Source organism: Pan troglodytes, chromosome 14, assembly GCF_028858775.2.
Source record: "Pan troglodytes isolate AG18354 chromosome 14, NHGRI_mPanTro3-v2.0_pri, whole genome shotgun sequence".
Classification (NCBI taxonomy): domain Eukaryota; kingdom Metazoa; phylum Chordata; class Mammalia; order Primates; family Hominidae; genus Pan; species Pan troglodytes.
The window spans coordinates 44,249,482-44,272,408 of NC_072412.2; the positions used below are offsets into that span (position 1 = coordinate 44,249,482).

General features: G+C 37.1%; 2 protein-coding genes across 2 annotated transcripts in view; one reads left to right on the plus strand and one right to left on the minus strand.

Annotated features, from left to right (window-relative positions):
* The window catches only part of GTF2F2 (general transcription factor IIF subunit 2), a 163,475-nt gene that overhangs the window by 58,613 nt on the left and 81,935 nt on the right, over positions 1-22,927 (plus strand). The gene's annotated exons all lie outside the window — the stretch shown is intronic.
* On the minus strand, positions 14,340-18,750 carry KCTD4 (potassium channel tetramerization domain containing 4). The gene has a single exon (XM_016925281.3). The coding sequence runs from the start codon at positions 15,814-15,816 to the stop codon at positions 15,037-15,039; it is 780 nt and encodes a 259-aa protein (XP_016780770.1). The 5' UTR covers positions 15,817-18,750; the 3' UTR covers positions 14,340-15,036.

Consider the following 22,927-nt stretch of genomic DNA (forward strand, 5'->3'; position numbering starts at 1 on the left):
TTTTGATCCACTGTTTCAGTAATTTATAACAAATCACCACCAAACTGGGGCCTTAAAACAACAATGATGTCGTATTTCCATGAATCTGTGAGTTGGCTGGATTAAGCTGGGGGCTCTACTGTTCACATGATGTTGACTGGAGTTACTCATGCATCTGCATTCAGCTGGGGGGTTGGCTAGGGTGCAGTGTCCAGGACTGCTTCACTTATTGCCTGAGAGTTGGTGCATGTGGGTTGGGGTACCTTTGCTCTGTCCTTTGTGGTTTCTCTTTAGTGCTCTCGTCATTTAGTAGGTCTAGCCCATGCTTCTTTACATGGTGGCTGTTTTCCAAGAAAGCAAAAGCTGCTAAGTCTCTTAAGGACTGGGCTTGGAACTGGTGCGGCATCACTTCAGCTGCATCTGTTGGTCACAGCAAGTCACAGGACCCGCTCAGATTCAAAGCAAGGGAAAATAAAATAGACCCCACCTCTTGATGAAACTAGCAGTGTGCAAGTACAGGGAAGAAAGGGATTGTTTTCAGTCATCTTCAGAGATAGTCTACCATTATCACATTAAACCATGCTCAAGGCTTGAGATTTCTTTGATGGGGTATCCAGGGATTGAAATTAGGTGATCATTACAGTGACCATGTAGCTTACCTGGTTACAAGGTGGAATCTTTTTGAGAGTAAAAAGGAGCACTATTTTTAAGCATGCCAATACTTGGGGTGTAACTAGACTGTCTGCGGCAAACTAGGACTCTGGGTCACCCTAGTTAGTTTATCAGGAGCTTTTAAAATTTCCTTCTTATCACTGCCCTGAAGGTATATAGTCCTTTGGGATTTTAATTTTTTGTGGAAATGAACTCCTGTTAGACTTTCTACCTTGTATAGGCACTGGACTTTGATTTATGTCCCTCATGCCTTGGGAGGCTGTCTAAACAAAGAGTCTCATTTTCCTTGCATTGGCTCATGACCACAGGGAATCTCATTTTCCCCGTATTTGGGGCTTGTAATTTCTTATTATCTTGTGGTCTTTTTGATACTTTAAGATTTTATTAAGCTTTTTAATTGTTTTTCAGAGGGAGATTTTATCTAAATTAAGGTAGCCCACCATTATAGAGAATATAGACCAGCATAGTTAATTTACTCGAAATAACAGATGAAAAAGAAGGAATTTCTTAACATCAAATAAATGCCTCTTTTTCACAAGAAATACAAGTTCCCAAGAGTTTCTTTTAAGTTGGGAGGTGGGGGTGTAGATATGGGTGAAGAATTAAAGAATCGGAGTCATTATATTATCTTTTTTAAAAACTCCATGTTTTTCACTTTTTGACAATCTATCGATTCTCTGTTACGAAAATTTTGAAAATTATAATCCTCAAAATAACGTCTCATTTTTACTTAGTTGTGTTATCACTTCATCAAGGCTGTAAAGACTAACATTCCACAACTAATTTCCCTGCTGTTTAACCTTAGTATAAATTATAAATAAGTTTGTACTTTCTTCTAGGCTTTTGATCATGTCATCTTATTCTTGAATTATTTATTTTTATTCTATATTGTCTAGATTTCACAGTTACATCTCTTTTCTTAAAAAACACTCATAGATGAGCTTTAAAAATATACGTAGTTTCTTTTCAGGTCCATTGTAGAATTTTAGTCTATACTATAGACTCATGCGTATTTTGTGTCTGTTTTAGTTAGACAGTTATAATTTTGTCATTTTTTTCAGTATGTGTGTGTATGTATGTGTAATATATCTTCCTCAAAGCAAAGTTTTGGCTGGTCAGCAAATGTTTAAATGAGTATTTTTGTGGTAATTATAAACTCTGATCTAATTTGGTCCATACTGCTTGTGTAAGGAAAAGATTGCTCATTTTGTTTTTTCAAGTTTTGTGTGTTTGTAGCCAAATGAATTGTACTTTTATTTCTACATGTTTATTATACTTCATGTCAGTCATCTAAGTTACCTTACTTTGTTGCTTTAATAAATTTTTATCCAATAAAAATTTATTTAATTAATTTTTTATTGTATCCTAATGTTTTCTTTAGAAGGGTGTAGTGACTTGAAGAAAGCATGGATTTTTCTTTAAAAGAAGTATACTTTTGTATTGGTAAATTGCTAGTCTCTGATGTGGTCTTTGTCATATGTAGTCATCAAAAAACAAAAGTGATCCGGGCGTGGTGGGTCACGCCTATAATCCCAGCACTTTGGGAGACCAAAGCAGGAGGATCACTTGAGCCCAGGAGTTCGAGACCAGCCTGCCAGCACAGTGAAACCCCGTTTCTACCAAAAAATACAAAAATTAGCCAGGCATAGTGGTACGTGCCGGTAGTGTAGTTCCAGCTATTCAGGAGGCTGAGGCAGGAAAATTGCCTGAACCCAGGAGGTGGAGGTTGCAGTGAGCCAAGATCACACGACTGCACTCCAGCCTGGGCAACAGAGTGAGACCCTGTCTCAAAAGACAAAAAAAAAAAAAACAAAAAAAAACCCCAGAAAAACCAAAGGTGATATCCAGATATCATGGCATCAATTCCCTTCATATACCTCCCTCTCTTCTTCTTGCTGGCTACCTTAAAAAAGGAAAGGGTCATACTTTTCAACTAGTGGCACCTTGAAATATATTTTATTTTTCACAGTAGATTTAAGGAGTCATTGCTTTTGCTGTAAAATAATGAGTCAGAGTAAAAGAGCTTAGTCAATAGAGATCCTTTAAGGAATCCTTAAATGAATAACCAAGAACATTTTAAGCATGTCAATTACTTGTATATGAACATTTCTCTCTGATGTTCTTAAAGACAATTTTTAGGTTTTAAACAACAGCAACTTTACATTTTATGTTATAAAGCTGTATAATACAAAAACAATTAGTATGTATTTAGAAGTAAATATAAAATAAATCTATTAACCTGTGGATGAGTCAGTATTGCTTTTAAGTGATCTTCATATTTCGGCTATATAAGCCAAAAAAACTTACTTAGTATTGTCTTTGGGTCACTTTTGAAAGCTAGAGGGAAAGTTTAGGTTGAGAAAATGTCTCATCCAAAAGCATTGTCTTTTGGGTTGCTTTTCATCTGTTTTTTAATTTTTAAAAAACTTTGTGAGCTTGAGCACATTGTGTTAGCTTAAGTGTACAAAAAGCTAGTGGTAGCTTTTCTTGATGCTTCTATTGATATGGTATTGGGGAGAATGCCTAATTGTTTGAATAGTCTACCACAAGCTTATTAATTTAGAAAACTAGAGAGAATAATGCTAGCTCCTTAGGTAACAAATGGCCGCCCTGCTGGCTGAAGCTTTAGACTCCTCCCTCTCTCTGGAGGTAGCTCCTTATGTAGCCCCTTCTTCTTCATACCCTGCCATTTCTAAGAATTTGACCATGTCTCTCTTCCAGCTTCCACCAGTTTAGTTTTTTAGACTACATTTCACTTTCCTAGTGTTGTTTGTTAGTTTGTTGAGACAGTTTCGCTCTGTTGCCCAGGCTGGAGTACAGTGGTGCAATCTCGGCTTACTGCAGCCTCTGCCTCCCGGGCTCAAGCAATTCTCCTGCCCCAGCTTCCTGAGTAGCTGGGATTACAGACGCCCACTGCTACGCCCGGCTAACTTTTGTTACCTCAGGTGATCCACCTGCCTCGGCCTCCCAAAGTGCTGGGGTTACAGGTATGAATCACTGCACCCGGCCACTTTCCCAATGTTCTTACTTCACTCCTTCCCAGATGACTCTAAAATAGCGTTCAAGATGCTTTGTGATCTTAAGTGTTTTTTAAAATTGCTTGGTACTGTGGGGAAACAGAATTATGCCTTTCTCTCTCTATGTTTATACTCTTCCTCCATCTCCAGAGCAGGGCAGTACAAGAGTTTACTATATCTCAAAAATCTGTGAAGTTGTTGCTTTGCTTACTTGATGTAAAAAATAGTCTCCCTCCTCCGATTTGCTTAAAGGTAGTCTACTTTTTTCTTAGATGGTCCCATGGAAGAATTTTTAGTTCATTTTTAGAAATCATTTTGCTGGTTGTTCACTATTGGTAGCTATTCTTCAGGTTTAATTTGTTAATAATTCTGTACATGAATGAGGAAAATAGGCCTAGCTCACAGAGGCTTCTTTCCTGGTTATCCCTCACGTGCCAGTCCCCCTTTTTCTTTCTGTGGTTGAGGCCCCACAAGTCTCAGAAATGGATTCTCTGTACTAGTTTTTTCTTGCAGCACACTCGTCAGGCAGGCTGGGTTCCCTTTTGGTTAACTGTGGCTTCTTCCATTATTTTAACTAGGTCTTGGCCTAGACTAATGAATGAGTGGAGGCACCCCCTTCCTTCAGTATTATTTTGCCCATTTTCAAGGTTCATGTCCTTTGTCAAGTAAGTCTCTTGCTGAGTTCCAGGATCTGGTCCGAAGGCATTATCACATAGTGGTTAAGAGCTTGGCACTTTGAAGGTTGCTTGGTTGCTGTGTGACTGCAGGCAAATTGCTTAACTCTGGGGATCCCTGTTTCTTCATCTATAAAATAATAGTGTTAATACTACCTACCTCTATCTGTTAGAATTAACTCCGCTAGCAAAATATCAGTGACTTAAGCACATTGTTTTCCCTTGTAAGGGAAGTTCCTAGGTAAGAAGTCCTTGTCTGCTATGGCATTTCCAAGGTCATCAGCAGGCCTTTGCCATTGTTTAACTGTGGCTTCCATCCTCAGGGGGATCCAGAATGACTGCTGGAGTTACTACTGTCATATCTACCTCTCAGGCATCAAAAGGGAAGCAAGACGGGGAAGGTAAAGGGACTTTTTAATTCTTTGCAGGAGCATATCCAGAAGTCACTTTGCTTACATTCCACTAGTCAGAACTTGATAACTTGGCCACACTTTGCAGCCATAGAACACTGGGAAATGCAGGTTTAATTTGGGTGTAGTTGCTACCCTTAATTAGGGTTCCATTTCTGACAAAGAAGGGAATGGATACAGGAGAAGTAACTATCAACATCTACCCCATCACCTCATGAGATCATTATGTGTTGTGCGCTTTAAAGCAGACAGTGCATGTCAATACTTAGTACCGTGCCTGATGCAAAGTAATACCTCATCAAATGCCAGACATTTCTATGATCTCCTGTGTTAAAGGATCAGATTATCTGCATTTACCACTTCTTTTTTCTTTTTTTTTCTTTTTTGAGACAGAGTCTTTCTTGGTCACCCAGGCTAGGGTACAGTGGCACGATCTTGGCTCACTGCAACCTCTTCCTCCCGGGCTCAAGCAGTTGTCCTGCCTCAGCCTCCTGAGTAACTGGGATTACAAGTGTGCACTACCAACCCTGGCTAATTATTGTATCTTTTTTAGAAGAGACAGGGTTTCACCATGTTGGCCAGGCTGGTCTTGAACTCCCGACAAGTGATCTGCCCGCCTCAACCTCCCAAAGTGAGCCACTGCACCTGGCCTCTTATTCTTTTGGCTCATTCACATACTTTCCCAGAAGAGTGATTTCTTATAATACTGTAATACCTGAAACTTGTTTCTGTATGGAAACAACCATAGATGATTTCTTCGCAGGAAAGAGGTAGATAGGGTATGGCTGTTCCCTTGTTGGGGAACTGTTAGTTTCTGTAGAAGAGGTTTTAGCCTTTTACTTCATTCGTAATTTTTAACATGGGTGGCGTTGATTGGTGAAGTCTTTTTTAACTTTATTTCCCCCCCCTTTTTTTTTTTGAGACAGGGTCTTGCTCTGTCACCCAGGCTGGAGTGCAGTGGCATGATCCTACCTCACTGCAGCCTCGAACTCTTGGGCTCAAGCAATCTTCCCACTTCGACCTCCCCAAGTGCTGGGATTACCATGTGAGCCACTGTAGCTAGCCTTTTTTCCCTTTAATTGTGAAATCCTCACCTGCTTTTCTTTTCCACTGCCTTGAGCCAAAACACCACTGTTTGATGCATATTCATTTTTAAAAAGATAAAGTGAATTAAGATTCTACCTAAACTTTTCTTTTATTACATCCTTTAGTTAAATGGAAAGTCTTCGGAAAGTTAGGAAAGATTTTACTTAGGGTGCCTTTTGCTTCACTAAACACCTGAGTGTTAACTGCCAAATTTGTATATATTTTATACAAGCACAAGGTTGTTATTTTCTTTGTTTTTGACAGGGTCTCGCTCTGTTGCCCAGGCAGGAAGTGCAGTGGCATAGTCATGGCTTACTGCAGCCAATCTCCTGTGCTCAAGCGATCTTCCCACCTCCGCCTCCTGAGTAGCTGGAACTATAGGTGTGGGCCACCACGCCCAACTGTTTTTGTGTGTGTGTGTGTATTTTTTGTGGAGACAGGGTTTTGCCATGTTGCCTAGGCTGGTCTTGAACTCCTGGGCTCAAGTGATCCTCCATCCTTGGCCTTTGAAAGTGCCTGGATTATAGGTGCGCCACCCTGCTTAGCCCATTATTTTCTACATACCTGTCACCTAGTGAATTTTGTAGTATACCTAACAATGTTGTATTCTGTAACAGCAAGAAATATATTTGAAGCTCCTTTTTCTTGTGTCTTATTAAGGACAATCTGCCTGATATCCAGATAATCCAAATTTTCCTTAAGACACAAAGAAAGAGCAGAGGGAAATATAACTGGGAACCAAAATGTATTTTAATATAGCCTGCTTCCACTTTTCAAGGTAGCTGAATTTTATGTTCTAAATCTCAATGTGTTAGATTTTGGCTGTGTTGTAACACCAACTTATAATATGTTGTAAACTTATACATATTGTAAGCACATGTAGACTTACACATGTTGTAAATGCCTGTGGTTGTGTTTGGTTTTAGTTTTCGTTTTGTTGTTTTATAAATCTATCACCCACGACCTTTAGCTATTGTACAACATGGTGAATATACCCAGTAACAATGTATTATATACTTTTAAGTGTTCTTACCACAAAACTAAGTATATAAGGTAATATATATGTTAATTAGTTTGATTAGCCATTCCATAATATATACATATTCCAGAACATGTTGTATACCATAAATGTATACAAATTTTATCAATTAAAGATTGTTTTTTAAGAAAGAAAATGCACTAAAAAATCATTTATGACTTTTAGATTCTTCTGTTTGGTGTCTCTCTCCAGTTATCTCACCTTTATTAGTAATTATTTCCATACACAGCTATGCACAGTCTTTCTTTTTTCTTTCTAGATGGATTTCTCTTAAAATATCTTTGTGTAGATAGAAAAAAATATGTAAAAATCAAAATAGTTTTGTTAGGATATAGGATTATGGTATCTTCATTCATATTTTTAACATGGTTTTTTTTTTTTTTTTTTTTCCTTGAGGCAGAATCTCATTCTGTAGCCCAGGCTGGAGTGCAGTGGCACGATCTCGGCTCACTGCAACCTCCGCCTCCTGGGTTCAAACGATTCTTGTGCCTCAGCCTCCCGAGTAGCTGGGATTACAGGCATGCGCCACCATGCCCAGCTAAGTTTTATATTTTTAGTAGAGATGGGGTTTTGCCATGTTGGCCTGGCTGGTCTTGAACTCCTGACCTCAAGTGACCTGCCTACCTTGGCCTCCCAAAGTGCTGAGATTACAGGCGTGAGCCCTGGCACCTGGCCTATTTTTTTTTTTAATTTTAATTTTTTTTTGAGACAGAGTCTGGCCCCGTCACCCAGACTGGAGTGTAATAGCTCAATCTCTGCTCACTTCAACCTCCACCTCCTAGGTTCAAACGATTCTCCTGCCTCAGCCTCCCAAGTAGCTGGGATTTCAGGCGTCCACCACCACACCCTGCTAATTTTTTGTATTTTTAGTAGAGACGGGGTTTCATCATGTTGGCCAAGCTGGTCTCGAACTCCTGACCTGGTGATTCACCCGCCTCAGCCTCCCAACGTGCTGGGATTACAGGTGTGAGCCACCGCACCCAGCCGCCTGGCCGCCCAGCCTATTTTTAGTGTTTTAAAAATAAATAAAAATTTATCAAATGCTATGATACCTAATGTAAATGATAATTGGTCTAATTCTTTGTAAAATAACAGTAAGTGATAGAAGATAAATCAAGTCAAAATTAGTATCACTCAACACTTTTTAAGAACCTTAAAAATAGTTAATAAATACCTGTTTTAACGAGGCAAAAATCAGTGGGTTGCAAATTAAGAATTAGTAGACTTCCTCAATTTTATACTTTAATAATGTCAAAACATATGTGCTAAACATCCTAAAGGACAATAATCAAAATTACTTTTGAAAAGTTGAGCCTGTTTTTAAAAAGGAATTTTCAAAAGTTAACTAGTTTTTAAAATAAAATTACTATTAAAACTTGCTTTTAAATGCAACTGAATATTCTGGAATTATGGTTTTGGAAAAGCCTGTCATGGTTTTAGGTTAAATGTGTTATATTTTATAATACGGAGTAGGTTTTAAAAACATTTACAAAGGGATATGTTGGCAAGGTGTGGTGACTCACGCTTGTAATCCCAGCACTTTGGGAGACCAAGGCAGGAGGATTGCTTGAGCCCAGGAGTTTGAGACCAGCCTGGGCAACAAAGTGAGACTCCATCTCTATGAAAGTATATATTTTTTTAAATTTATATTTTAAAAATTTAAAAGGGGTATGTTTTAATTGTCTCATTTTTAAATATCCAATTCAGTATCTTTTGTAAAATAACTGGTGGTTGAAATAAAACTAGAATTTGTGTATTTTATTATACAATGCTTAATGTACATTTCTGCATTGTTAGAAAAGTTTTATTAAATATAGGTCATTTATAACAACTTATATGTGTTCATGATTTTTGTTTGCTAGAAAATATTGAACCATTATGTATTTTTTTAAGAGAAGAAGTAGAAATACAGTCCACCTCTTCATAAATTTTTTTAGCCATATTTTAGATTCATCTTAAATATTTCTCTCTGTCCAGCCTATTTTCCTTTACCGCCACTCCCTTGGTGTTTGTTGACAGAAACAAATTAATTGTAATATTATCTTAAGCAAAATATGATTAGGACGATAAGTCGGCTACAGAAGAAGCCATTGTATATTTTAAAGCTAAATACAAATGATTTCTAAGTTGCATGCTGTTTTGGATAGTCCTCCATATTACATCTTTGTTTTGTTAGCAAGGATAATTATGATTCAGATGCTGTAATTTTAACCTTGACTAACATGCATTGCTGTTTAAAATATTCATAATTTATTAGATTGGCATGTCTTTAAAATAGCATTATCACATATGTAACTCCTTACTGATCTTATTTATTTGTTTGAGATGGGAGTCTCACTCTGTTGCCCAGGCTGGAGTGCAGTAGCAGAATCTCAGCTTGCTATAACCACCTGCTGGGTTCTAGCGAGTCTCATGCCGCAGCCTCCCAAGTAGCTCAGATTACAGGCACGCACCACCATGCCCAGCTAATGTTTATGTTTCTAGTAGAGACAGGGTTTCACCATGTTGGTCGTGCTGGTCTTGAACTCCTGACCTCAAGTGATCCGCCCGCCTTGGCCTCCCAAAGTGCTGGGATTATAGGTGTGAGCCACTGTGCCTGGCCCCTACTGATTTTATATTGCTGACAAAACAGCTGCTATTATTATTTTGTTATTGTAGATTTTGACATGAAACTAGAAAATAAAAGTCCCAAGAAACCTATTATATCTATTTTAAATGAATAGAATGAAAACCATGCTTGCCTATAGCAATTTAAAGTACAGTCTTGTGTTTTGTAGTATCTCATCACAGAATTAAACATGTGCTTGTTAAAAGTTCTCCATTCTATTCATGTGTAAGTAGAAAGCCTAATTAATGTAAATGTGCATTTTGGGGAGACCTGTTCATAGTTATGCCATGAAAATACTTTTTACTGGACAAGATAATAATTAGTGCTTTATCAAAAGTTCATGAAGGTGAAGTACTTTACATACAATTCAGAATTTAATTTAAACCTTGCAAAAGCCCTGTCAAATAGTTACTATTATCCTTATTTTACTGTGAGGATGTTGAAATTTTAAAAAGTTAAGGATCTTGCTTATAATCATGTAAGCAAGTTAGTGGAAGTTAATGGAATTAGAACCCAAGTCTAACTCGAGAGCCCATGTGTGTTTCACTGTGCTTTTTTCTCCTAATATGTCAGTTCTGTGGATTATACAGTCATAAAAAGTTAACCTATTTTTCACCAAACTTGATATGTGAAAATCTTATATTCACCAGCAGACAAATTTGTGATATTCTTTACTGTTGTGAGATGGATGATTCACTTTTTTTTTTTAAATTTAAGTTCTAGGGTACATGTGCACAATGTGCAGGTTTGTTACATAGGCATACATGTGCCATGTTGGTTTGCTACACCCATCAACTTGTCATTTACATTAGGTACTTCTCCTAACGCTATCCCTCCCCGGCTCCCCACCCCACAACAGGCCCCAGTGTGTGATGTTCCCCTCCCTGTGTCCAAGTGTTCTCATTGTTCAACTCCCACTTATGAGTGAGAACATGTGGTGTTTGGTTTTCTGTCCTTGTGATATTTTGCCGAGAATGATGGTTTCCAGCTTCATCCATGTCCCTGCAAAGGACATCAACTTACCCCTTTTTTTGGCTGCATAATATTCCATCGTGTATATGTGCCACATTTTCTTTATCCAATCTGTTATGATGGACATTTGGGTTGGTTCCAAGTCTTTGCTATTGTGAATAGTGCCACAATAAACATACATGTGCATGTGTCTTTATAGCAGCATGATTTATAATCCTCTGGGTATGTACCCAGTAATGGGATGGCTGGGTCAAATGGTATTTCTAGTTCTAGATCCTTGAGGAATCACCACACTGTCTTCCACAATGGTTGAACTAGTTTACATGCCCACCAACAGTGTAAAAGCATTCCTATTTCTTCACATCCTCTCCAGCATCTGTTGCTTCCTGATTTTTTAATGATTGCCATTCTGACTGGCATGAGATGGTGTCTCATTGTGGTTTTGATTTGCAGTACCATTCAGGACATAGGCATGGGCAAAGGCCATTGTGGTTTTTATTTACAATACCATTCAGGACATAGGCATGAGCAAAGGCCATTGTGGTTTTGATTTGCAGTCAAAAATCAATGGGTTGCAAATTAAGAATTAGTAGACTTCCTCAATTTTATACTTTAAAATTATACTTTAAAAATGGTATTTGCAATACCATTCAGGATGGTATTGCAAATGGTAATACCATAGGCAGTACCATTCAGGACATAGGCATGGGCAAGGACTTCATGACTAAAACACCAAAAGCAATGGCAACAAAAGCCAAAATAGACAAATGGGATCTAATTAAAGAGCTTCTGCACAGCAAAAGAAACTGTCATCAGAGTGAACAGGCAACCTACAGAATGGGAGAAAATTTTTGCAATCTATCCATCTGACAAATGGCTGATACCCAGAATCTCCAAAGAACTTAAACAAATCTACAAGAAAAAAACAACCCCATAAAAAAGTGGGCAAAGGATATGAACAGACACTTCTCAAAAGAAGACATTTATGCAGCCAACAGACATGTGATTCACCTGTTTTTTAAATGACATGACATTAAAAATATTACTTTTCTAAAATTCAGTTTTTCACTCAATGTTTTAGGAATATTTGCATTATAAGGTTGTATCAAGTGAGGCAAACCTATATTTTGGTATTCTGTATTCAACACCTACCTTGTGAATGCCTGTTTTCTGCCACGTTCTAGGTGTTAGGGATATAAGTGGCTTGCAAAATCAGACGTGGTTTCTGTTGGCTCTGGTACAGGTATACCTGGGCTTCAAATCCTGGTTCCACCTCTTTATAACTATGTAATCTTGGGCAGGTTACTTAACCCCCTAAGTCTCTGTTTCTTCATCAGTAAAAAGGAAAGAATAATCAATACCTTTCTTAGAATTGTTTGAGGTTTAATTGAGAGAATGTATGTTCCTAGCATGGTATCCGGCATATAGTAAAATGCTTAATAAATGTTAGCTTTTTTTATCACCCTAAAAGTAAGTAACATTTGAAGTATAAGTTTTGTGGGGGTTTTTTTGTTTTTGTTTTTGTTTTTTTTGAGACAGAATCTCGCTCTGTCACCTAGGCTGGAGTGCAGTGGTGCGATCTCGGCTCACCACAACTTCCACCTCTCAGTTAAAGCGATCCTCTCACCTCAGCCTCCCAAGTAGCTGGGATTACAAGTGTATGCCACCACGTGTGGCTAATTGAAATACAAGTAATTTTCTTTTAAAAAAAAAAAAAAACTGAATAAGCTGATTCAGTAACATCATCTTCAGTCTGGCATGGTAGTCATCTTCCTTGAATTATTTGAAAAGTCTCGTGTTTCATTTGTTCTGTATACCACCATATATACATTTTAAAAATATAGTAAAAGCCGGCCGGGCGCGGTGGCTCACGCCTGTAATCACAGCACTTTGGGAGGCCGAGGTGGGCGGATCACGAGGTCAGGATATCGAGACCATCCTGGCTAACATGATGAAACCCCGTCTCTACTAAAAATACAAAAAAAAAAAATATATATATATATATATATGTGTGTGTGTGTGTGTGTATATATATATATATATATATAGCCATAATCTCACATTTTAAGGATGGTGCTAGAGTCACTGCATGGTGTAATTCCAAATATAAGAGAATGTATGTTTGGCTCATGGCAACTATAGTAACCTACTTTTTTATTACCTTTCTTTTGAGAAAGATAGTCACTTTGTGATTTGTTTTTTGGAACAGTATTTACTTATGAGAAAAAATTTGAGAAATAAATTTTTCAGTAACTGGGAACAGAAATACTCTGAAAGCTTCACTCTGACTTATAAGTGACATTTTGTGTGATTTCTTGAGTTTCTTGAATGGAAAGTATTTCTGAATATATTTAGAAAATACTAACATTAAAATATAGATATTTTCTATATACTTAGAGCACAATGTTTAGGCATTTGAATATATAAATCCAAGTACAAGTAATTTGGAATTTAAAAAGGTACATTTATAAAAAGTTACAAGGGTGGTCAGTCTAGTCAGATTTCCTTCTAGATTACTAAATTGTTTTAGAACATTGTGATTTATTAGAAGTGTGAGGAGGAATTAAATGTGTCCAGATACAAGTTCTAAAAGATGCTACATAAAAATGAATCTGATATTTTTAATGGTTTCTATCAATAATAACTTTGTTAAGATAGTTAAATTCTCCTCTTTGGATTTGATAAAAAACCTTACTTGTAATGCTTCTAAGGAGATCTGTTCAGCTATATCTCCTGTAAAAAGATATGTCAGGGTTATTTTTATTATCCGTAATGAAATCTTGTAAGAGAAAATCTTGCTCTGACAGTAAATCACTACCTTTTTTTCATTACCAAAGTCCAAATGCCAGGGAAAAGTCAACTCCTAAGTTGGAGAGGCATATAAACAGTTCAATTATAGTGGCTATTCAAATAAATTTTACAATTCTTTTCCTGTTTTTATAGTTTTGTTCAGTCTTGATTAAGCTGTTTTAAAGTATGTAAAAGATAATGTTTTAGTAGAAATCTGTTTTTCTTAGTATATATAAAAATATTATGTAGCTAATGTGGAATTTGGTTTTTAAATGTGATTTTTGAAGGAATTTTTTTGTAGAACAGATTTTAAAAGGTTTCTTTTAGCATATACAGCCAACTTTTACATTACATTAGATGTTATAACTAGAAGTCAGTTATAGTTCTGGAAATGAACATTAGCTTTACTTATTCTAAGTTTTTATGAGTAATCAAACTTTTGGTATATATGCTAATTTATGTAACCTCAGTCAAGATTTTCAGACATCTTCTTGAGATTATTAAAATTAAGATTTAGTTACCAGATTTAATCGTTTAATTTTAAAAGAGCAAATTTAAATATATTTTGTTCTTAGAAGTTAAAGAACAAGTGAAATGATTTAGCTGTCCTTTGCAGGGGGAAAATACACTCATTTAAAGTTAAGTTTGTAGATTACTTCATTGAAACGGCCATACATAAAACGTAATTTTTAAAAATAATTTTTTGTTTGGCATGAAGTAATGTTAACTCACTGAGTCTGAGATTTAGCATCCAAAAAGGTATTGAAAACAGTCAAAGTTCTTTCATAAGAATAATGTTTAGTGATGTTCATTTAATATTTTTGAGCTTGAAAAATGAACAGATACTTAGGATGATTCTGAAAATGAACTCCTTTATTATTCTAATAACAGATACTCTATTGAGACTAAGTTACCCATGCCTTGTGGGAACTCAGCCTGCAAAGAATTGAATTTGCTGGTTTTTGTCACTTCCAGGACCAGCCAGGGTTCCTGTAGCCTGCCGGTTGACATCAATGCATAATTTTGTGCAAAATCATCAAGTGGTACTGTTTGCTTTTAAAGTGACATGTAACTTTTTATTATAATCATTAATACAATCAAAGAAGGTAGCAGTGCTTTTATTTACTTTTTATTGTCATCAAGCAGTTTTCTAGGAATTTTCAGCAAAATACCAATTCAGCTATAAGTCTAATATGAAACACAGGAACTGTGAATATAAGCTTTTGGTGCTTGCTATGGAAAAATCAAATCAATAGCTTTAATGTCTTCTTACAATCTCATTTTGTTTCACTATAGCTCTGTTTTAGTTAGATCTGCACATCTGTTTTGCTCCAGGTAGTTAATTTTGCCAGTTCAGTTTCTCTGTAGATTTTTGCCATAGTAGAAAAGGATTTTAAATATTAATAGCCCCTTAAAATATTTTATTACCATTTACTTAAATGAACGATAGATAATGTACATGCTTTGTTTTTTGTGCAAATACCCAAGACAATCTGATTGAAAGACAGCTTAAGGACAAATAAATAGCAAAAGCTTTCAGTCTTTATTTACAGTATATAGAAGGTTACTGTTTTCATTTTAGGTGGAAGAGTCTGATCAGCAGGAACACCCCAGAGGAAGGACATCTTTAGCGATAGAATTTACATACCGTTAGCTCACAGTAATTGATTAGTAGCAGGGCTCTGTAGTACAGAGCTAGCTGAGCATGTTATTTGGGATGTCTTTGATGCTGTGGTTTTCCGAAGCTTGCTGGCTGCATGCTTGTTGCCTTTGTTCGTGACACAGGTAATTACTTGATAAAATGAAGTGCATCGCTGTGAACAATTGACCCTTTGGAACAATCCAGGCTGGTCAGCAGTCTAAAGCCACACTTTAAAGCCATCATGATAGCCTCAAACTTAAGAGTTTCCAAGGTACAGACAAAGGTGTTGTCTTCCTTTAGTACAAGTCGAGTGCCATTTTCAGACTTTATGAAGTATTTAAATTGGATGATATTTGACGATATTGAAAACTCCTCTGGAAATCCATCCAGCCTGCTTTTGGACACCAGAACAATGCGAGACTTTATTTTTGATATGAAATCAGGAGCATTACAGAAGATTCTTAATCCTTGTGAACGATCGTGGTTATCTGTTATTTCCAAGAAAGTAGTCTCTCTGGGTGTTAGCTGTTCTTTCTCCCACCTGGATTTCACTTCCTCTGCCAGTCCCTTGAGCTGAAAGAATTCTGCTTCTTGTGCAAGAAGTTGATTTTCTCGAAACCCTTCGGGCAATAGAAGTTCTCCATTTCGTAGGAAGTTTAGGACATGCCTGAAGAGGAGACCATCCCTGTCTATGAAATAATGACCATCAGCATCAAACGGGCAGAGGATTTTTCCATTTACTATACCTTCAAGGAAAGTGTCTGGGTACTTGGTCAGTGTTTGTTTTTGAGTAATGTATAAATATCCACCGACGTTGAGGGTCATCAGTGTGGATTTGCAGTTCTTTCCTTGATCAGTATCTTCCAGGCTGTTGTGTTTCCCTTCGTACTCCTTTTCTTTTTCTCTTCTGTTTATTTTACGCTCCATTTTTTGAAGATGCTATTTCAGCTTGTTCTTCTTGGCTTTGAGATTTTTTAAAAAGAAACACTACCACACAAGCACGCCTTTATTCAGCCCCAGCCTGGTGATGGAATGGAAACGCTGGCAGCATCGCCTGCGCTGTCAGCTCGGTTTTGCAGTAGGTGGCGTATCAGCCTATGTATGCAGGAGCTTTCTGGAGTAAGACGGAAAAGAGAATTTGCATTTAACTGTATCAGGGAAGGGATTTGTTGTGAAAGGATTTTCATGTCTATCCTTTGAAGTAATAAGAGTTACTCAGAATAAATTGAATTTCCTCTTGTCAGTTAAGCAGATCCAAATGTTTAATTCTTCATCGAAATGTGAATGTTTAACTATTTCTAAATGCCTAAGTTATTTTTTAATCAGGCAGGCTTAATATTGAATAATATTGTCATCTTTTGGAAAATAATGTATATTGATTTAGTGTCATCTTTTTAAAGTAAATTTAAGTAGGAAACATAAGGTGAAAATTCTAGGTGTATACAGTTTTCTTTCCCGGAAAAAGTCACACATTTCAAAGTATTGTAGTCATTTTTGAGACACAAATAAGAATACTTAACCTGCTACTTGTGACACTGCACTTGAATTTAATTGGATTTGCATATGATTCTGATTTGGAGATCTATGTTAAAGGATGTTAAGAATTTTTTTTATTTTTTATTTTTTATTATTTACCCTAAAAGTAAAAAAAAAATCAAATAGGCTTTACAGTAATCACTTACTTTTTTTGGTTAAGATTTTCTGTGGAAAATTCATGAACTTGTTTCACTCGGAGCCTGCTTTTGTGCTGAACAAAGACTTGGACAATTATAGAAAATACTGTGACTGTGTATGTGCATGCATGTATATACCGTAGGAAGATAGGAGAAAGATCTAGATTCAGAATACCTACTACAAAATAGTGTCATGGGTAAGTTAGTTTCTTGTTTGTTTGTTTGTTTGTTTCACAGTGGGCAAAATAAATCGCCAAAGCCTAACCTTGTTTTTCAACTTGGGAGCTGGAACAGTGTGAATGATGTCACCCTCCACTTCTCACATCTTTTTCCTCTTTCCCCTATAACTTCCCTTCCAAAGCAATTTAGGGTTCTGAGGTTTCACTTCTAGCATTTAAAGGCTCAGTGGTAAGAAATGTAAACATTGTCCCCAGTACACTATTATTTGGCCTATCTGCTAAATTATTCTGGGAAACTACATTGTTTTTTGTTTTAGTTTTAGTTTTTAATTTATTTTTGTAGAGACAGGTTTTTGCCATGTTGCCCAGACTGGTCTCAAACTCCTGGATTCAGGTGATCTGCCCATCTCAGCCTCCCAGAGTGCTGGGATTACAGGCATGAGCTACTGCGCTGGGCCACACTGTTAAAAGTTAGACTTTAGTTTATATTTCTCTTGCATTAAAAGTATTTTAAAATTATTTAACTGTATGTTGACATAGGAATATTGGAAGAGATTCTTCTAAAATGCATACTTCTTATTTTCTTTAAACAATATTAGATTTTCAGGTATAAAAAATTATATTCTTATAGTGATCTTGAAGTTAACATTTATGTATTATTGAGATCAAAAGTTCGTTGAAATCGAACTAGAAAACTAAGGCATAATGTTTTTAGAGCTGTGTTTTTGCTTAGAGACTATGAAATTCAACTTCCTCATTTCACCAAAGATAACATTGCATTCCAGAGAATTTTTAGTATTTTATCTAGGACTTTGCAGCAAAGCCAACATTTTGACTAAAACTTCCTTTACTCCTGCAGCACTTAATAAGACTTACTCTCATATTCTGACAATCTCATGTTTGTCTTGATTTTGCTTTTTTAGATTAAGTCTTTTCTGTCAATACAACTTTTTAAGAAATACTGAATAGATTTTGAGGGAGAAGGGATACAACTTTGGAAGTACATTCATGGAATTCTTGTGTTACCATTACAAATAGTCACTGCACATGAGTAGCATCATATAATAGCAAAATCAAAAAGGCATAACAATTTCATTTATAGGTATAGTCCTCTTTTTTTGAACTTTATAGGGTACCAGAATTAGCACAACATAACTGTAGTATAGTGATGGAGACTGTGCTAGCATGTTCTTGCTTGTTTAAATAAAGTGATGTGGATAGATACTATGTACTCTGGGTCTGCTTCCTTACACCCTGTTTGGCCTGTCTATAGATGTCTTCATGGGAAGCCCCAATGCTGTTGCTGTTGGAGGATAGGCTTCCATGAGGTGATGAGAAGGCAGGAGTGAGTCAGGACAGCTGGAAGTGGGACTGCTGACCTTCAATCATCACCCCAGGGCCACCTTACACTTCCTAGCTCACTCACTTCTGGTTTCTGCTGCCAGGTTTTCAAAACCACTGATGAGTGCTCATTTCTGCAGGCTTGCCTGAACAGACTCTGAACCATTCCATCTTGTGCCTCTTCTCCTTGATTGTTTTTTCTCACTCTAGACTTCACTCTGGTGTTCTTCTGCAAAGTTGACATGTGTGATTTCTTTGCCACCCATGGCCTGGCAACAGTAGTATAACTGAAGCCTTGTCTTAGTGCCTGGCTTATACAAATCCATAGGACTTTTGTGTCCTCTTTGGCCCAACTTGCAGACTTAAGGAAGAAAAATGTAGGCCGGGCATGTTGGCTTATGCCTGTAATCCCAGCACTTTGGGAGGCTGAGGTGGGCGGATCACTTGAGGCCAGGAGTTTGAGACCAGCCTGGCCAGTATAGGGAAATCCTTTGTCTACCAAAAATTAAAAAAAAAAAAAAAATTAGCTGGGGTGTGTTGGTATATGTCTGTAGTCCCAGTTACTTGGGAGGCTGAGGCAGGAGAATCGCCTGAGCCCGGGAGGTGGAGGTTGCAGTGAGTGGAGATAGCGCCACTGCACTCCAGTCTGGGCAACACAGTAAGACCCTGTCTCCAAAAAAAAAAAAAAAAAAAAAAGGCACCCAGTAGGCCCCGCTGTATGCCTAATACTCCATATTACCTCCAGCAAAGCAAGATGACTGCAGTTCATGGAAATTATAGGAGTTCATTGATCATTGCTGCCTGTGGTGGTACACATGCCCCTTAGGAGAAAGCCAGATTATCTCGTTTTAGTCTATTCTAAATTTATATTTACTTGCTAGGGGGTGGCGAGTGGGTGTTGCTTGTCCAAGGTAATATCTGTAAGGTCTCCACAGCCCTAAAACTATAAAAATGGTGCTTCAGTACCTGTACCAAGGGAGACATCCCTGGATCATGGGGCTATGTTTCTCTGCCTCATTGCAGATACAAACCGGAACTGCTCAATTTAGTGGTTTCAGCAGAAGGGTTTAAACCACACATGTCAAAGATTAGCTTACCGGGATCCACTTGGCCACTAGATTTGAAGATTTTATCTGCCTTTGCAGGCAAAAACTTATAAAATTTTGAAAGATTGGGGTCCTGTTTCCTACTCAGTACCTTAACTCTTTATTAGAGTTAGATCACCTCTATCTTAGACAGCTTTAATCATACATAACCAACTTTGAGAATTTAAACTGGTCCTTAGTATGAGTATATCCTATAGTTAATTGGGTCCAATGCCTAACTAAACTCTGGCAGAACCTTCCACTATGAGGTAATACTAATGTCCTACCATCTGCATAAGGCAGAACTCATTCCAGCAGGAATTCCCATCTTTTTACCAACTCCTTATGGGAAATGAGGTCTTTGTCATCCCGTGATTGATGCAGGACATCATTGTAATATATACACTTGCTCCATTTATATGCCAGAGATACTCCCATGCCATGGAAGGAAGTGGAACCTTACCAGGAGGTTATCCCTCCTGACTGGAAGATACAAAAAGTATGATAATTCTCCTAGACTTAACAGCTCATTCCTCTATAAAATTCAGACACTCTTCAAGGAAAAGGGATGGTTTTAGAAGCTGCGTTTGGTAAGAACAGGGAGCTTCTGTCTCCACATTCTCCCCTGCTATCAAATCTTGGTTGTTGTCAGCTGCATGCTTCTCTGCTTGTCTTTTAAAAGGATTTCATTCCCATTACCTTAGAAATAAAGTAAAAGCTAGAGAAGCTGCTGTCAATGTTTTACTTAAATCTGACAGTATATCTCTGCCTTGGACTTGCCCACATTTTTTTTTTGTTTTTTTGTTTATTGATCTGTGTTTTGACCTTCCTCTGCCTTTCACAAGCTGAGTTTCTTTTTTTTTTAACATGTACTTGCTTCATTGCCTCTTGTCAATAGCACTGAATGTAAGAAACATTCATTTTGATATTGAGGTATGAATATTTTGTGTAGGCTTCTTTTGTGTGTTAAAAATAAAAATTACACTGTCTAATTATTGACATGTTTTAAGAATCAAGGATTTTCCCATGTTAATGTAATTCTTTTTGAGTGTCCAAATTTTAGTTCTATTTTGAAATATAAAATTTATCTGCTCTAAATGTTGTCTGCTACTGGTATTACACTAACAAAAGTACTATGGCAGCCACTTTATGTAACTGATTGACCACAGCATCTCACAAACTGCAAAGTACTTGAACCTTCCTAGGACTAATAGGACGTAACCTCTGGCCACAAGGTCATGTGAACATGTCATTGCAGTCCAAAGAATACAGCTGTAAATATTTTGCAGTGTTGAACTGCGTCTTCAAGGAAGCCCAGGAAAATTGCCTACATTGGTAAATGTTTTAGCTTCATTTGAGGAGTATAGAAAAACATAAGGCACTATGTGTCAAAAGGAGCACAAATAAAGACAACAGACTAGCTCAGAAGTTCAGGTGAAATTCCATTCCACATTTCTTTGATTTTCACTACAGAGGCAATCTTGACAATTTATAAGTCATATTAATTCATGTTTTACATGTACTTTGGAAAATGAGTATTTCAGGGAAACCTGTGTTTTATAATTTTGTAAGCAGAAGTCATACCTTAAGTTTTTTTAAATGAAGTTTTTTTTTTTGAAATATAACCTGTGCGTTATTATTTACTGGAAAATTCTATTGTAACCAGATGAGCATAGCACTTATGTAAGCCATCAAATGAACATTAAAATTATAATATTGTACAGAACTCATTTTTATAGTGCTATTTGGCAAAATGCAATTTTACTTTCTCTTTGGGAAGAAGATATTTTAAGCTAATAACCATTATCTACAATCTCAAAATGAAGGGCATAACTTTGAAAACTCTTGTAAAGGTAGTACAGTTAGGAAGTAAATGACTAAAGAGGGTCTCTGTTACCATATACTAGCACCTGCCACTGTTCCTTCTGATTTTCTCATCACTTAACATCCTCTTGTGTCTTCAGTGATGAGGTGGTGTGGAGGAGAGAGAAGAGGACCTGAACAGGAGAACAGGATGTGATGGCTCAAGGGAGCAAATGTGGTTTCTTACAGAGTAGGGAGGAGTTATAAATTAGGGATGGAGAATTCTATCATATCACACATTTTTTTCATATTTACCATTTCTATAACTGAGGTACATCTTAATATCGTTAGCTTGTCAAAGTTTAGCAGCAGTATTTTGTCTTGGTGGCACGTAAAATAATGGTTGCTATTACAAATGATAGCATCTTATAGTTGATGAAATATTTGAGCAGCTCTGTGAGCTATTCCCTCCGTATCACAAGAAAGTAAAATTAACAGACATGGAGGAGGGAAAGAATTTTGCAGGGAGATGAGAGAGAGAGGGAGAGACAAAACAATGTGGCTGCTTGATGTTAAAATTAGGCAAATTATTTTATAACTTTTATAAAATTAAATTTTATTTTTTGATACAGGGTCTTGCTCTGTCACCCAGGCTGGAGTGTATTGCAACCTCAACCTCCTGGGCTCAGGTGATCTTCCTGCCTTAGCCTCCCGTATAGTTGGGGCCACAGGCATACCCCACCATACCTGGCTAACTTTTTTATCTTTTTGTGGAGACTGGGTCTCACTTTGTTGCCCAGGCTGGGCCCAAGCTATGCTGCTGCCTCAGCCTCCCAAAGTGTTGGGATTACAGATGTGAGCCACCATGCGTGGCAAAATTCCTGAAGATCAAATAGAGATCAGAATATTACTTCACAAGTTTGAATAAAGAGCAGCTTTTTAATAATACAGGGATAGAAAGTTTGCCTAACTGGTTTGTTAAGATGCTAGTACCTTTTATTAGTAGACCTCACCTGAGAACCACAGGCAAAAAAAATTCTAGGAACATATTTTAAATGAGAAGAAAGGAAACTACTAGGAATATTAAAAATGGTTTGCCTTTTAAATGTACCTGCTTCTTGAAAAGATTATTTCTTCAGTCTTTTCCCAGAGAGTGTCGACACAGGTGTGATGTAATTAAGAGTCAGGAGAGTAAGGAGAGTAACTTCGAGGTCTGGAGGATCAGCCTGAAATGTTGGTCAGTAGTCCTCTGGTCTGGGTTTTTACAGGAGCTGGAAGTTCTCTTAAAGGCCTCCACATTCAACTGGATCCAGAAGGTCTTGTGGAAATGAATGAGTGTAACTTCCTGATGCCTAAGACTTCCTAACATACTTGATTTCATTACTTACATGCCAATGCTAATAAGCAGTGTTGCTGCTTGCTTATTCCTTTAACTTGTTCAAACTAGGGATGCCCTTAACTTTTTTAAAAAAAGTGCCAGTATCATTTCTCCTCAGTTCTTTGACATAGAGTGTATCTCAAGTTCAGATATAGGGAAGGATAATCCAGCATAGAGCACAAATTTAAATATTTTCAAGCCTTGGGCAGCTTCTTAACATTTTGTTATTCTCTTTCTACTCAAAGAAAATTTAATTATATCTAGGTCTTTTGGAAAGTACTAGAGCAAACAAAATGAACACGAATGAAATAATAAAACATCCCCAGTTGGAGAGGAAGGCTAGCATTTTTATTTAGTGAAAGAGACCTAGAAGAGATCTCAGACATTCTAGTAATATCATTATTATGGATGCTGAGGCCCAGAGATGTAAAATAACTTCTCCAAAGTAACACTGCTGTTTAGTGACAGAATCTTAACTAGAAGCCTTCAGTTCTTTTTATAGGATGTGCTTTATATACATAACCTTTAAAATTTTCTCCCGAGTTTTTTCTGATTTTAGGTGGTGGGATATACATAAAT